This window comes from Populus nigra, chromosome 3 (assembly GCF_951802175.1).
Source record: "Populus nigra chromosome 3, ddPopNigr1.1, whole genome shotgun sequence".
Classification (NCBI taxonomy): Eukaryota; Viridiplantae; Streptophyta; class Magnoliopsida; order Malpighiales; family Salicaceae; genus Populus; species Populus nigra.
Window position 1 is genome coordinate 1,801,137 of NC_084854.1, and position 14,909 is coordinate 1,816,045.

General features: G+C 36.0%; 1 protein-coding gene and 1 pseudogene across 2 annotated transcripts; one reads left to right on the forward strand and one right to left on the reverse strand.

The window, feature by feature from the left end:
• Positions 1 to 2,630: 2,630 nt before the first annotated feature.
• On the forward strand, positions 2,631 to 5,675 carry LOC133689700 (uncharacterized; annotated as a pseudogene).
• A 1,103-nt stretch (positions 5,676 to 6,778) lies between these two features.
• Positions 6,779 to 14,506, reverse strand: LOC133689699 (topless-related protein 1-like). 2 transcript variants are annotated; one of them, XM_062109691.1, is made up of 26 exons: positions 14,293 to 14,506; positions 13,649 to 13,760; positions 13,357 to 13,536; positions 13,134 to 13,247; positions 12,865 to 13,023; positions 12,531 to 12,666; positions 12,266 to 12,392; positions 12,062 to 12,156; positions 11,835 to 11,976; positions 11,613 to 11,722; positions 11,458 to 11,527; positions 11,286 to 11,359; positions 11,082 to 11,177; positions 10,896 to 10,991; positions 10,654 to 10,778; positions 10,327 to 10,561; positions 9,919 to 10,083; positions 9,783 to 9,845; positions 9,478 to 9,621; positions 8,933 to 9,043; positions 8,639 to 8,821; positions 8,078 to 8,203; positions 7,902 to 7,997; positions 7,552 to 7,743; positions 7,285 to 7,451; positions 6,779 to 7,128 (listed from the first exon to the last, which is right to left on the reverse strand). In XM_062109691.1, the coding sequence occupies exons 2-26, from the start codon at positions 13,726 to 13,728 to the stop codon at positions 6,942 to 6,944; spliced, it is 3,273 nt and encodes a 1,090-aa protein (XP_061965675.1). In that variant the 5' UTR covers positions 13,729 to 13,760; positions 14,293 to 14,506; the 3' UTR covers positions 6,779 to 6,941. The 2 variants fall into 2 exon arrangements, with proteins under 2 accessions (XP_061965675.1, XP_061965676.1); XM_062109692.1 differs by lacking the exon at positions 14,293 to 14,506 and having other exon boundaries at positions 13,357 to 13,403.
• Positions 14,507 to 14,909: the final 403 nt, after the last annotated feature.

Sequence of the window (14,909 nt, forward strand, 5' to 3'; positions counted from 1 at the left end):
ACATATATAATAATTCATGTTTTATGATTATAAAACATATTGTTTACACGATTTATTTTAAAAACAGCAGCAGCCACGTAAATAAACGGGCTCGTTTTTAAAGCCATTTTTTGCTTTTTCTTTGTTCTTAAAAGCGCCATTTCCGGACGCCTTTTTTGCTTCTTCTTTGTTCTTAAAAGCGCCATCTATTACTTCTGGGCGTCATTTATGAATTTAGTTTGCTCCAACTTTTTGTGTGTTCTGATATGGAGGAATCAAAAACAAATGAAAGTAGAGAGAACAGGATAATCAGAAAAATAACTACATAAATTTCAGCAGCAGCTAGCGGACGAAGCTAGAATTTTTTAAATGAAAAAATAAATTATTAATAAATACTTGATATTATATATTATATAAATATGCGTTATATAAATAAATCAATTTAAAACATATATACTAACTCATAACAAATGTAATTAATTTAAAAATATTTTTAAAATAAAAAAATTTATATTATAATTGTTTTTTTCAAATTTTTATATTTTAAAACTGCTTCATAATAAATTTATTATCAATCTTATTGAATATATTTTTCTTAAAATAACCCAAATCATATAAAAAAAACGTTGCAAGAAAAAAGATTTTGTAGTGATTTTAATAAAATGCTTATAAAAAAATCCGAAAATGAATGATTTTTCACGAAACATGCATTTGCTTATTCAGACGTGAAGACACAGTATTTTTTCTCTTTTTTATTTTCCATGTTTTTCTGTAACTTCTCTTCCATTTATGGGACTTTTCAACTCCTAATTTATGTTTCTGCACATAAACATGCTTATAAAAAGTTAAGGGGCCGGCAGTTCCCTCTTATGCTCCAGTGTGGCCTCCCCTGGCAGCAGCAGCAGCAGCAAAAACAATAATAGTCACAAAGAAAACTCTGTAGAGACATTGACAAAGCAGAAGTGATGCAGACCAAACGGAACTTACACGCATTCTAACACACAAGGTTTTTTCAATCTGTAATTCCGCAGAAAAACAAAAGAAAGAAAGATATTTGAGTTAACTACTCAAAGCAGTTTTGTTTTTTTTTATTCTGTCTACCTCTCACAAAGTGATTACAACCAAATAAATAGTGAAAACAGAATTTCTAGAATCCTAAAACAACTTTATTAAATCGGGAAACAGTCCAGAATTAATGAGGAAATAAAAGCTAAAAACAGAAAGAGACTCTTAGACTCCTAAAACAAACAGCCCCGAATTAATTGGGAGAGTAAAAGCTAAATAATGAAATGAGAGGAAACTCCACTGTTACGTAAGAAAATTTAACGCGCTTGATTGTGAAACAATAGTCAACCCTTTTGTTGTTTTGCTACCCGGTCCACATCAAGAAGTAACTGAAGTTCAAAAGCTAGATTACATCCATGTCCGGCCGAGTCATGGTCTAGCTACTGATTGCCCCACTTCAGCTAAAAGAGTGAATAGGAAATTCAATAATTTCTTTCTTGACGTAAAACCTAGTTGTTTTGATCAACCCTCTTTTTTTCGCTGCTCTGTAGATTTATTTAATGACCCTGGGTAACACGTAGCATTTGCGTCTGTTATGCAGATCAAGGGAGAAAAAATCAATGAAAGAATGAAGATTCTGCAAGATTTAGTAGCAGGATGCAACAAAATCACTTCAAAGGTTTTCGCACTTCATGAAATCATCCCCTATGTTAAACCTCTTCAGCGACTAGTAGAGGTAGTTGCTAATGATTTTTAGTTTCCCTAATGTGATGCTTATTGCTCTTCAAAAATATTTTATCAAAATCAAAATCTTTGAAGATCAATAAACACAAAAATTGACGTCAGGGAAAGTAAAATCATATCATAACAAAAAAAATAAAAAACTGAAAGGATTGGTGAAACCACTGTTCATATATACAGATTTACTGGGGACTATAACAGTGGCACTTCCCTAGCCAGGCCTCCCTTCCCTTTACTAGCATCAGACCACCAACCACCACAGCCAGCAACGGAGTGACAATAACAGACCAAATTAATCGACAGCCCCCGCATCGCCTCCCATTACCTACCGACACCGACAGACCATCGACTCGCAACACCCACAGCCCACGGTGGTTAAATAGTCAGCAAAAGTAGAACTCAACACCATACCACCGTCAATAGCAGTTTCTGAAATAGGAATGTAATCAAATTGATCCTCCATGAATTTGAGAGCATCTTTATGTTTGTTTTCAGGTAATTCAAAAAAAAAAAAAAGGGATTCTTCATCCATGCTCATTCTTTGCTGCCATCATTTGACTTCTTCATCATTTGCTGTTTTGCCTACTTTCCACGGGCTACTAGCTTTACACATTTTTGCTCATTGATTAGCTAGCTAACCGTGTTTCTTACATGGTGGAATCTTTCTTTTACAGGAGAACACCAAACCACCAAGCACAACCTTGAATGATGAGCTGCTAAGTTTTCTTGTTCTTATAGCAGCAAGCAGAAAACTGTCTTGGTGTGATCGTTTTAAAATGTTTTCTTCTTGGATTGAATTCATGTATTTACTTACTATATCGATCAAATCAAATAGAAACAACTATATATCCTAGTTAACCTTTCGGATAAAATCAGGTTTAATAATTGTGGTTGACCCTGTACAGCATCAATCATCAACCTGTTGAATAAAAAATAAAACAAACAGAAAAGAAAAGAAAAAATGACACCACCCCAACGTGGCAGCATCTAAGTCATGAAGTCCGTGTAATAAATATTCGCAAAAATCCAGTGTATCCTCCCACTCTACTCTACGGTTTACCACACTGCCTGTTTGATCTCTTCCATCTCACTCTTCTCGATTAAAAAAAGAGAAAAAATCAAGAAGAATTCTCTTATTAATTTTTTTTAAATAGGGTTTTCTTCAAATTTCTGAAAAAAATGGAAAAAATCAGGAGAGCATCCCATGCTGGTTCTTGGTACACCGACGACCGTAAGTCTCACTCTCTCCCTTTGCATTTTTTCTTGAATTTTTTTTAATCAATTATAATTATGATTTTTTAATTTTGTTTCTTTGGCTAAAAAACTAGAAGAAGAGCTTGAGGGATGGCTAAGTGATACTGGATTAACGAAATCTCCTGATGTGCGCGGTGTTATTGCTCCGTATATTACTTACTATTAATCATTTTTTCCTTAATTTTTATCAATTTGATTGCATTTTTCCTTTTTTATATATATAATTATTATTTTTTCATGGAAAAATGGAAATTTTAGGCATGCAGATTATTCATATGCAGGTCGTGCTGCTGCTTACGCTTTTGGAAATATTGATCCCACTAACATGTTAGTGAGATAATTTATTTCTGATTTTTTATTGCTAACCTGCCGGTGTTTTAAGTAGTGATAATGTGAGGTTTTTTCAATTAAAAAAATGAAAAATTTAAGTATTGATTCTGTGGAAATGTGATATCCGGTTAGAATTTATTTTCCGGGAACTGCATCTCGAGGAGAGTGGTTCTGATGGGGGAATTAATGGTTTTTTTTATGATGATGAGTGGGAGTTTTGTTTTGTTATGTTTTCTAGTACTCGGGTATTTCTTCTCGGTCCATCACACCATTATTATACGCTAAAATGTGCTCTTTCAACGGCTGCTGTTTACAAAACGCCGATAGGGGACTTGCCTATTGATTTGGAAGGTACTATACAAGCATAGTTTGGTTTCTTATTGAGTTGATATGCTAATGATGAATGATCTGGATTATTCCTTTTGAGCTCTAATTTCTGGTTTGATTTTGTGGTGGTTCGGTGTGATTGAACGAATTATGTTATTTATGTATCCTTTTCAGTCATTGAGGAACTTAAAGCCACGGGAAAATTTGAGTTGATGGATCTTCAGGTTGATGAGCGCGAACATAGCGTGGAAATGCACTTGCCATATCTTGCTATGATATTTGAAGGGTAATTTCTGTCACGTGGAGAATTTCCATATGTTGGTTTTGTTTGTGTCTCAGCTTTGCTGATACTTTATGTTGCCATGTTTTTTTTTTTTTGTTTGTGCACGTCTGATTCTTACTAATGTAACGCAGGCACCCGGTGAAAGTTGTGCCCATTTTGGTCGGCGCTGTTAGAGCTGACAATGAGGCCGTGTATGGGCGCTTGTTGGCAAAATATGTTGATGATCCAACTAACTACTTTTCTGTCTGATTTTTGTCCCTGGGGTTCTCGGTATGTTTCATTATATGCTGGTTTGCATGGTACTTTTCTCCTTCTAAATGTCTTTGTATTCATAGAGGAGGTCTAGGATTGGGATGACTCTTTAATTTGCTTCCTTACCACACATACCCATTGCTGTGTAGCATTTGTGGAGGTCAGTGAAAAATGCCTTGTACAGTTTCCCTTTTCCCTTTCAGCCAGTCCAAGAGCTCACTCGAAAGTGGGTTGTCTCCTTTGATTTGAATTTGATGTTCACTCCACTTTGAAATGAACCATTTTCTTTTTCCTCATAATCCAAGTTGGAGAGCTGTCGTTTCTTTTTTAAAACTACTGTTAGCAATCCCTTCCTCAAAGCCTTGCAAGTTCTATTGCTCAATTTGCTTCTAGAATGTCTGAGAATTTGCTTTGAAGAACTTGATAGAATGTCAGATGTCTCTGAGCCTGCATAATGCATTATGTCAAGGGTCTTCTGTAATCTAAAATGAATAGATCTATTTTTTGTTCAGTTCTTGAATTCGAAAAAAAAAGCCACATGGTATTTGGGGGGATCATCTTATGTTATCCATTTTTGTATCTATTGTTCTGCAAAGCATGATATTCAGCAGTTTGTGCTGATTTTTTAGTCACAACCATACTTGAACAATATTGTTGTAGTTCTGTAAAACACATTCAGTTCACCTTATGTATTCAACTGTCTTCAAACATATCTTGACCTGTGTTTCTTGTTTTAGGTTCCATTACACGCGCTATGACAAGAAATGTGGCCCCATACACAAGTCTATTGAGGCATTGGACAAGATGGGCATGGACATAATTGAAACAGGGAATACAGATGCGTTTAAACAATATCTGTCGGAGTATGGCAACACTATCTGTGGAAGACATCCTATTAGTGTTTTCTTGCATGTAAGTGCCCAAATCTCAGAAGTTACCTAAATGGCTTTTGATTTCAGCCCCAAAAGATGTTTGCAGATGTCCTTACAACTTTCTTCTTCCATTTTCTATATGCAATTTTTGCCAGCCATGTTTTACTTCTATTTAGTTGAGTAATTCATGACAATTGGTTTCCCACATATCCCACCAGTGATAAATTTTGGTTTAAAACACCGTTTAAAATTTTTTGGATATATTATTGCATGTTTTTTTAGTTTCTATTGTATCCTTTTGTTTAGTATCTATGATACTCTCAGATGTTGAGAAATTGCTCGACAAAGATAAAGATCAAGTTCCTCCGGTACGAGCAGTCTAGCCAATGCAAAACAATGAGAGACAGCAGTGTCAGCTATGCATCTGCAGCAGCGAAGGTCGATGCTTGAAGCTGGGATATTGAGCATTCAAAAATTACTTGTGTTGAAGCAATTAACAATTTAAACTAATTTGAATTAAATGTTTTGTGCAACTTAATTTGAACACGCATTTGCAAGGATCCATCTTGCTATGCATTCCTTGTTTATAGACTGAAGATAACAACGAAGCCTAATTCCCTTTTCCTTGATTACTGTTCCGGGCTCCATCACTAAATTTTAATGTCAACAGGGGTCATGGTAGTTGAGCAGCACTGGGCATTGATCTGCCATTATTGTCTGTCTACCGAAAACGCCTACCAATACATAGCTCTTGACTGAAATAGGGTACGATAATTCAAGTAAAAAATGGTGGTCGTGGTGATATGGGGAGTAAAAGAGGCGTGTGATTCCATGACCCTCTCAATAAAGAGGTCAAGTGCAAAATGGCAAGATGGTGGATTTCTTGGCATCTTTAATGGCCAGGTCAGTGGAAATCCAGAGACTACAATTAGTTTGGAAGAAGGAAGGCAAGCCCGGCCAGTGAATAGCAGTACAGATATGGATGTGGCGGGTCGTTGAGCAGTCTCCATATGGTTCTCTCGGAAGCCAGCCAAAAATCCTTGGTGAGAAGGTTAAAGATTCGAGGATTGTTGGCTTTCAAGTCTTAGTTCATTTTGGATTATATTCGACTTCATAAGCATATCATGGCTTTAGATTAGCTTAGCTTGCAGAATTTAGCTGGAAAAATAAAACAAAAGATTGATAGCTGGAAACATAACACAAAAGATTGAAAGAGACTTTCTTTCCCTCTATAATCATAGTTGAGTCATAGTTAGTTGTGGGTTAGTTCATGAATCAATCCAAATTAATCTTAAAATGATATTATTTTAAATAAAAAATTAAATAGTTGTAGAAAATTTTTTTAAAAAAAAAATCATCAAAATTAACCCAGTTAAATCTCAGATTTGGCCAAGTTAAGGGTCAACCTATCATGTCACTAGAATTTAGAAATTTAACCAAATTAACTTTTTAAACTAGTCAGAAGCAAACCTATCCTGGATCAAGCTTAAGTTGACGTTACAGAACCATGGTTCTCCTTCCCTTGCACCATTTGTTGACATTGCACGAGGAAAACAAACAATTAAAGAAAGGAGGATTTTGCTAAGGACAGTTATTGCTGCATGCAGTAAGCCAGTAACTGATCACAGTGATGAAAAAAACCATGCTCGTGCATTATTTATGGGAACCACCGTGCATGGTTCGCGTTGACAGCTAGGATCAGTGACTGCATAGCCGTGACTGTCTACGACAAAACTTGGAAAACTAATGGTAATACGTTTTATTTTCATAGACTATGGCATATCTTATTGGATGATACCATAAATTACTGTCTTAGCTACTCGTTACAAAGACAAACATCTGTATTTACACACACTTGGCCAGCCAAGGTTTGAGCATAGTTTTCATACTCTGAATTCTCACTGATTAGCTTCGGATTCAGCAGGTATTTTACTAGCTGATCCGTTTTCATATGCTGTCAGCATACTCCATTTACCGGCAGAAATTGGAGGCTCAAAGACAATAACAGCACCATCTTTCAGTCCCACTGCAAACTGGTCAGGTTCCTGAGGATGTGCGGCAACGACAAGCGGATACACTCCCAGACTACAGCCACAAAAAGACCACAAGATAAAATCATTAGCCAACTATCAGATCAGATATTTGACAAGGCTTCAAATACAGAGGAATAACGAGAGAACAACTAGAAATGTATGAGATTGGCAGCTCCTCTGCTGTAATTCATTTCATTGTGAGGGTTACCTTGAAGTGGGAGAAAGGTAAGCAGTTGGATTAATCTGACAGTATAACTGAAAATCCGAAGCATCAAATATAGATACAAGCCCATCTTCAAAGCTAGCATACACCATCTGGCCATCACACGAGAATGTTGCATGGGAGATTGGTGCTCCAAAATCGCCTGGACTCCACTGTAAACATAATAAAGGAATAAAAAAATGCTTCTATTTATATCCTCACTGAGCAGTCCAATGACTGAAACACAGCTTCTTAGACAGAGAGAGTGAGAACCTGCTTCACACACTCTAATTTTCTGGCGTCATAGATTGAAAGGCAAGTCTCATGTACTGCAAGGAATTCTGTCTGATTCTGACGAAACTGGATGTCTGTATCTAATGATAATGAAGAAAGTGTTCTGTCATTGGGAATCTGCAAGAATCTGCTCCTCTCTTTTCCCCACCCTTCAACTTTCCAGACAAAAATCTGCAGAAGAGAAAAGAACATGACTGCATAAGCACACTTCAGACAAATAAATGAAGTCAAGGCATCATTAGTTAACAGCAATGCCTGAAAATGCTGTTGGAAATCATCATCAAGGAAAGTCAGCATTGGACTTAATTCCATATAATTTCAACACTAACCTGAGCATCTGCTCCTGAAGAAACAAGTACATTCAGATCATTAGAGAATGCAAGACCAGAGACTCGTTTAGAATGACCCTCAAGTATGGTATCAACCTGCATGAATTAAGGAAATGACAAACTTTGCTTGATTTTGCTCTAGTAAAGCATTGGTGCATTTCAGGAGAAATACATACCTTAGCTGAACGGACATTATAAATTAGAATCGTGAAATCATCTCTCCCTATAGCAAGTATGTTGTTATCTTGAGGGTAGAAAGCAATACAAGTTGCTGCAGGTGGTTGCATGATAGGCAGCATTGTCTGTTAAGTTTAAGAATGTTCAGTAAGTTCCTGCGTGCTTGTAAGCAAACCCGAAACACATGAACAAATCCAAAAGATTTGAAATCATGTTCCGTGTAAAAGATAAATATTTTTATATCAGAAGATGACAATAAAAAGCAAGAAAACCACTCGTGACAGGTATTTAAGTTTCAAAAACAATAACTTAGAGCCATATATGAAAGTGATAAAATAAGTTAAAATGTACAAGAAGTGGAAAGTTTTTCATCCCAAGTAAACTTGGAACAATTTGGAAATCATGACAATAATTGGATGCTTTGGAGTCAAATTGAATATATAGAGATATCAAGTATACAGGACAAATAAGATCACATAATGCTAATGAAAATGTGCATGGATCATGGAGAACTTCATAAATTTGAAGAATTTGTAGACTGCAAATGGTGTTCATGATACCTTGAATTTCAGCAAGCTATACAAAGAAATTCTCCCTCCACATGCTGACAGGAGATATGAATCATTCTTAGACAGGGCAAAGCAGGGAACTGCCTCTTCAGGGCTGCTGCCTGTAAGGTCATTTGTCATCAGTCCTGAGCTGCTACTGGGTTGCCACAGTTGAGGGAGCACTTTTGCAGTTGCCTACCATTAACATTTCATCACAATGGCATTATTAAGAACAGGTAACACAAAATTTCAAAGAATAATTTCAAATGGAAGGATAGAATTGTTCATGTCTCTTGTCTTGCTCACCTTGTCACTCGAGTGAGTGTCATTCTGTGACCACTTCCAACATAAATGGGAGGCATTTGATGTTAATGCCAAAATGGAGTTACCTGCATTGTTGTAAATGAGCCTCGATATCTGCATTTGTGTGAGAGAATCTATTTATTAAATTCTCATCCTTTCACAGTATATTGCAATTTTAAGGGTCTCAAATTCTCAAGCAATTGCATCAGTATCTCCAAAAGCAAAGATCTGTGTTGCTTTTGAATATATAGAACATTTTACAGATGATTTTAGGGATCCTTCCAAATTTTAAATGTGTACACATGTATTGAGAAATCCCATCCTTCATATCCAAAACACACGAGTTGATTGTACAATATGCAAAGCAATAACCAACAAGAAACTTAAACTACCTAGAAACACAAAGGAGAATAAAACAACAATCTACAATAATGGTCAAAACATCTGAAAACATGTCTACATTTGTAGGACTTGAAATACTTGAAGCAGAAGGAATGAAAGATAAACCAAAAGAAAAATTGAGCTGCTAGAACACAGGACAGTTGAACCTTGTTTGCTTTCATGGGAGAAGGAAGTCGCAGAATCTGGAACTGAGAAGGGCTTGTTATTAAAATGAGCCTCCTGCTCTTTGATGTAGTGGATTTTCCGGTAATTTTAGATTTCACTACCTCCGGGTTTTCTGGGTTTCCATTCTGCAGAAGATTAAAAAAATTGCTTAGTACTCCAAACTTCCAAGTAAATTCCAAAGTCATGACAAGGCCTACCTCAAGATAGGATTGTATTACGTAAAAAACAACACATTGTGAAGTATAAGATATAGTGTGAATCCCAGACAAAATCTAGAGTTACCCACGTTCATGACAGCTTCATCTGCAGCTCCAGCACAAGCAACAGTTGAACTCGGTTCAATACCAAGCTGCCAAAAAGGAATAGCATCAGACAGTGATCTATCTTCTAACACAAGATACAACTGTATTAAGAATGCCCACCTTCTTAAAGTTATGACAGAGATCTCTAGAAGCATCATCAGAACAATTTTGTGATGTATGCAGTGAATGGAGACCGCTATCTTTTGCCAAGATCTTGATTTTGTTGTCATTTGCAGAAACAGCTAACAGCGTGCCTTCCTTATTGAATCGAACACGGGGGTTTTCCTTCCGATCAAGAAAAAAAAAGAGAATTAAATAAGAAACTCAAGACACCCTTCTTTATGCATGGAATGTTTGATTGAAACTCAAATCAAATTACCACTTGAACCAATCTTTAGTAAATTGTTGTAGAAATTTAATTAAGACTATCACCTGAAACGTGATAGACCATTGAGAAATTTATACCTTCACCTGCATAATGATTGCCATGGTAAAATTGTAGCATCAAAACAGTACTAAGGAACTTACTGGTAAGCCTCCGTCAGCATCAATGGTTGTGAAAAGCTCAACTTTGTCCATATCCCATATTTTGATCACATGCTCATCACCAGCAGCTAAAACCTGGCTCTTCATTATATCAAACTGCACTACACCCGAAGAACTCTTCTGCAATCCTAGATAGGTTCTTTTTATGGAACCTTCAGAGTCAACCCATTCAGCAAGAAATGACTCTCCAGATTTACTGGTCCCACATGAAAAAAGCCTACAAAGCATTCGATTACAACATGATTTACCCATCAAATATAACAAGCATGTGAAACATTGCAAAAGTAATTCAGTCTGAGTAAATGAAACCTTCTATCACCACTATAAGCCATTGATGTACACCCCAGGCCAGGAGCATCATAATCTACTCTGGCTCCTAGATTATCATATAGGCACACTTTTATGTTGCTGTTCACTGATGTTGCAGAGAGAAACTGAGGAATTAAAAAAAATAAAAAGTAGAAGCAAAGATGGAGTCATCATGAGTTTGAGAAGGCATGGAGAAGAATTGATATCACCACCACAAGAGTAGAATCGAGAGTAATCCTTACATGAACGTTTCCCTTGCTATGAGGACAGAGAGAATAAACAGGAGCATCATGGCCTTCAAAAGTATACATTTTGACACCACTGGTCACATCCCATGCCTTAAATGACCATCAGAAAAATAATGATCACACTCTTTCCAAGACAAAAAAAAAATCCATTATCTAATTCTAATGTAAAATAAAGCCAACCTTAACTGTCTTGTCATCACCACATGTAATGACCAACAGTTGTTTCTCAGGAGCAGAGAATGCTAGGTCATTTACACCACCAACATGAGCATCAATCTAGATATAGGAAATAAGTTAGTGAATAAGCTCGATAAGACAAATATCCAATGAATGAACAGAAAAGTAAAAAAATTAGTGAAGTTAATAGTATAATTAGAAACCTACCTCCAATTTCTGCTGTACATCTTTGGCATCATTATAAGAATATATTTGCACTATGTGTTTTGAATACGCAACCCCTTTTCGAAATCAAAGCAACAAGGTTGAATTAATGAACACGCAAAGTCCAAATGACAGGAAGTGATTTCCTATTGTCTTCCATTATCTCTAAACTTACCGAAGAAACAACCTTCTGGGCTCCAAGCAACATGATTCACAGAAACACTAGGATCCTTGAGCAAAGTTGCCTGGATTTACACAAGATCATTTCATATTTCAGACCAATGATTATTTTCCTGCTAAAATGGAAGCATTGTATAGAAGGGGACAAACCTTGAAAATCTTTGAGCATGCTGCAATATCCCAGACCTTAAAATTCCTTGAAAGTAAACTTTCCCCTGATCTAACTTCCCACAATCCTATGTCCCCCACAGAAGTTCCAACTGAAGTATCAAACCATCAGTTTCCATGAGTAAACATTCAGTTCAAAAAAGGTGTTTATCCCCAAAGGCCTAAAATATGAGAGTTATTGAAAAGATATCCTTATGAGTAGACCTAGAAGAACAGTCTGATGTTCAGGGTGAAAATCCATGCTTGTTGGAGATGACCCCTCATTTAATATCCTTAAAACATTCTTAGGCAAGTCATCAGAAATGTCGATGGAGCTTTGATCAGGATGAGAGTCAGCTGATATTTCCTGCATACATGGAAACCGTGACTTCAGTAAAAAATTGTCATTGTCATTATCATTTACCAATGTATCAAAAAAAAATCAAGCTTACCTCGTCAGAAGGCCTTCTTACGATTACAATTTCACTTTCAGGAACACTACTGTAATGTACACTAGTAATATCCTCCGAACCATCTGTAATAGTAGCTGCAAACATATAATTGATAGTTAGCAATGCAAGGAATATTTTTTCTGTAACCACAATAATACGGCTTTCATACAAGGTCATAGAAATATTAATGAGAGAATCACGAACCAATTCCTATGTTTGTTGGATCACCGAGAGACAAAGCTTCACTTGAAATTGAAGAGTGAGCCTCAGAAGCTGAGGTAGAATTTGAGGCTGAGGAAGTTGAAACTAGCATTGATGTGGTTTGAGAAGGCTAGACAAAATTATTGAAGCTCATTAGAAGGATTACGTTTGAATACTGTTAAATGGAATCAAGCTGGCTTACTCGAATCCATTTATTGGAAAGAAAGAAAAAAGGAGGAAAATGATCATCATTCTTCTCAAGTCATACCACTGGATTGCTATCACTCAATGTTGAAAATAAATGATCATCTGATGGAATTGGTACACAGACATGATCCACAAAAAGGGTTCTTATATCAGGATTTGGCTGTGGATATGCACAAAGAACATGCTGCCAATTCAGACTGTCAGATTAAATACCAAAATCAGTTTTCTCTCGATGCCAAATAAACATGTCTAGAAATTTTGAAGAGAATCCAACACGTGTATGTTCATATAAAAGTGTGAGTACTTGCATATACTCCATGTTTGTATCTAGTGCCTGTGTTTGGTGTGTGGCTTGGTGTATTCGAGTTGTGATGTGAAGTTGAGAATTAGATTACCTTTGGTTTATGAGGCGTCGTAATCTATGACTTGCAGCATTCGGAAATTCCAATTTGTCGCTGAAAAGGGGGTTTGCTTCAATAAGTTTCTTAAGCTCAACCCTCATAACTTTTCTTGCAGAGTCTGCATCACTATACATGGAGAGTGACTCATGGTCCCTGTACAACAACAGGAGAATTATGCTTAACATGCTACTCCTATGGAATGTGAATAATAATAATAACAACAACAACAACAACAATAACATATGCATACCATAGATTTGTACCTTATATCATTCAATGTCAAAAGCAAAGTCATTTCCTTAAACAGCTCCTCATTATATGGGACAAAAGTTTTCAAATCCTTCACAAGGATGTCTAAAGCCTTGGCACGGTCCTTGCTGTAAAATCAATTAACAAATTTCAACTAGGATTTGATGTGACATGCATAATGCCTGCAAAATGATTTCATGGAAAAGTTTGTTGAAAGAAAGAAAGCTGCAGTCTTACTTGTCCAATGCCTCCAGAAATTTCTGCTTCCTAATTTCAAAATAGACCTTCATCGAGAATCTATTGTCAGATAATTTTGTGAAACAAGAAAAATATCTCTCAGCCTCATCCCAATCACCACTGCATATCATATCCTCAAAAAACTTCATGTTGAAGTAATAACTACTTTCACGCTCAAGCCTAGGCATCGATGATAAAGCAAAGCGGATTACACACAATTAATCAACTGATTCATCAAGAAATCGCATAATTCATCTAAAAGAGCCTGATAGAGAAGGAGAAAGTAACATACATGCGAGCAGTTTCTCTGAACCCTTCCTCATCTAAGAACTGTGAGATTAACAAGACAAGATCTTTACTGAGAGCAGACATTTCCACCGCAGCCTTGCTTGTCACTTGAACCTCTAAATGAATCCAAGTCACAGGATTTGTTAAATTAAATAAAACTTTGCAAGTTCTAGCTGAAAATGTAATTTGAACAATCCATACATGAAAAGAGAAAAACAATAAAACCCCATAACTTCTAACTCACAAGATTTTGATTTTCTAGGACACCAAACGAAGGGTTTGAGTTTTGATCAGGTGAACATGAGCCCAAAACAAACCAAAAAATCAGAGATGACAATCATCTACTCAATGAAAGACAATTCTCTCTTACATCTCCATCTAATTGAAGATATAAGATTTTGATCAAATTAAATACTCCAATTAAGAATAATTAAGCAAAGAAATTGATGATTCTCAAACAGAACACAGTAAATCAATCAAGAAATTCTGGGTTCTTAACCAATCAAGACAGTACCTTTTTAGCTTAAAATCACTAAAACTGAAGCCAAACACCATTAAACAAGATAAAAATGAGCAAACTTTCACAACATATAAGAGATGGGCATCAAAAGAAAGCAGAGAAAAAAACAAAGTTAGGTGAAAGCTCACCTGGTAAGGGAATTGGATAGGGTCAGAAAGATAGAGTGAGAAAGAGATCAGTAAGTAACCATGACTCTTAGCTTCAAAAAACAAAAGGGTCTCTTAATAAGAGATGGGCATCGAAGAAAAGCAGAGAAAAAAACAAAGCATGGTGAAGGCTCGCCTGGTAAGTGAATTGGATTGACTCAGAAAGATAGAGTGAGAGAGATGAGTGCCATGACTTTTAGCTTCAAAAAGCAAAAGGGTCTCTTTTAGGCGGACACGTGCTTTTCTTTTTTTACTTCAAATTAAATTTTTTTAATATATTTAAATTACTTTAATATATTAGCATAAAAATTATTTTAATATATTTTTAAATATAAAATCATTTGAAAAGCAAACATTATCTCATCCCAAAAACATTATTTCTCTCTGTGTTTTCTTTACTTTAACAGCTGAACTCAGATGCTCTGTGCTAAAATATAATAAGACTGGCGACATGTACGAGGTGATAAGTCGTTGGAGTTATGACTGATAAGTCATCTTGGAAAATATGTGATAGGACGGAGTGCGTATAAAAAGACTGTTGTAATGGGGTCCACTTTAAGACAAATGTCGTTCATTCAGAGAGCGCAATGTCAGATTTA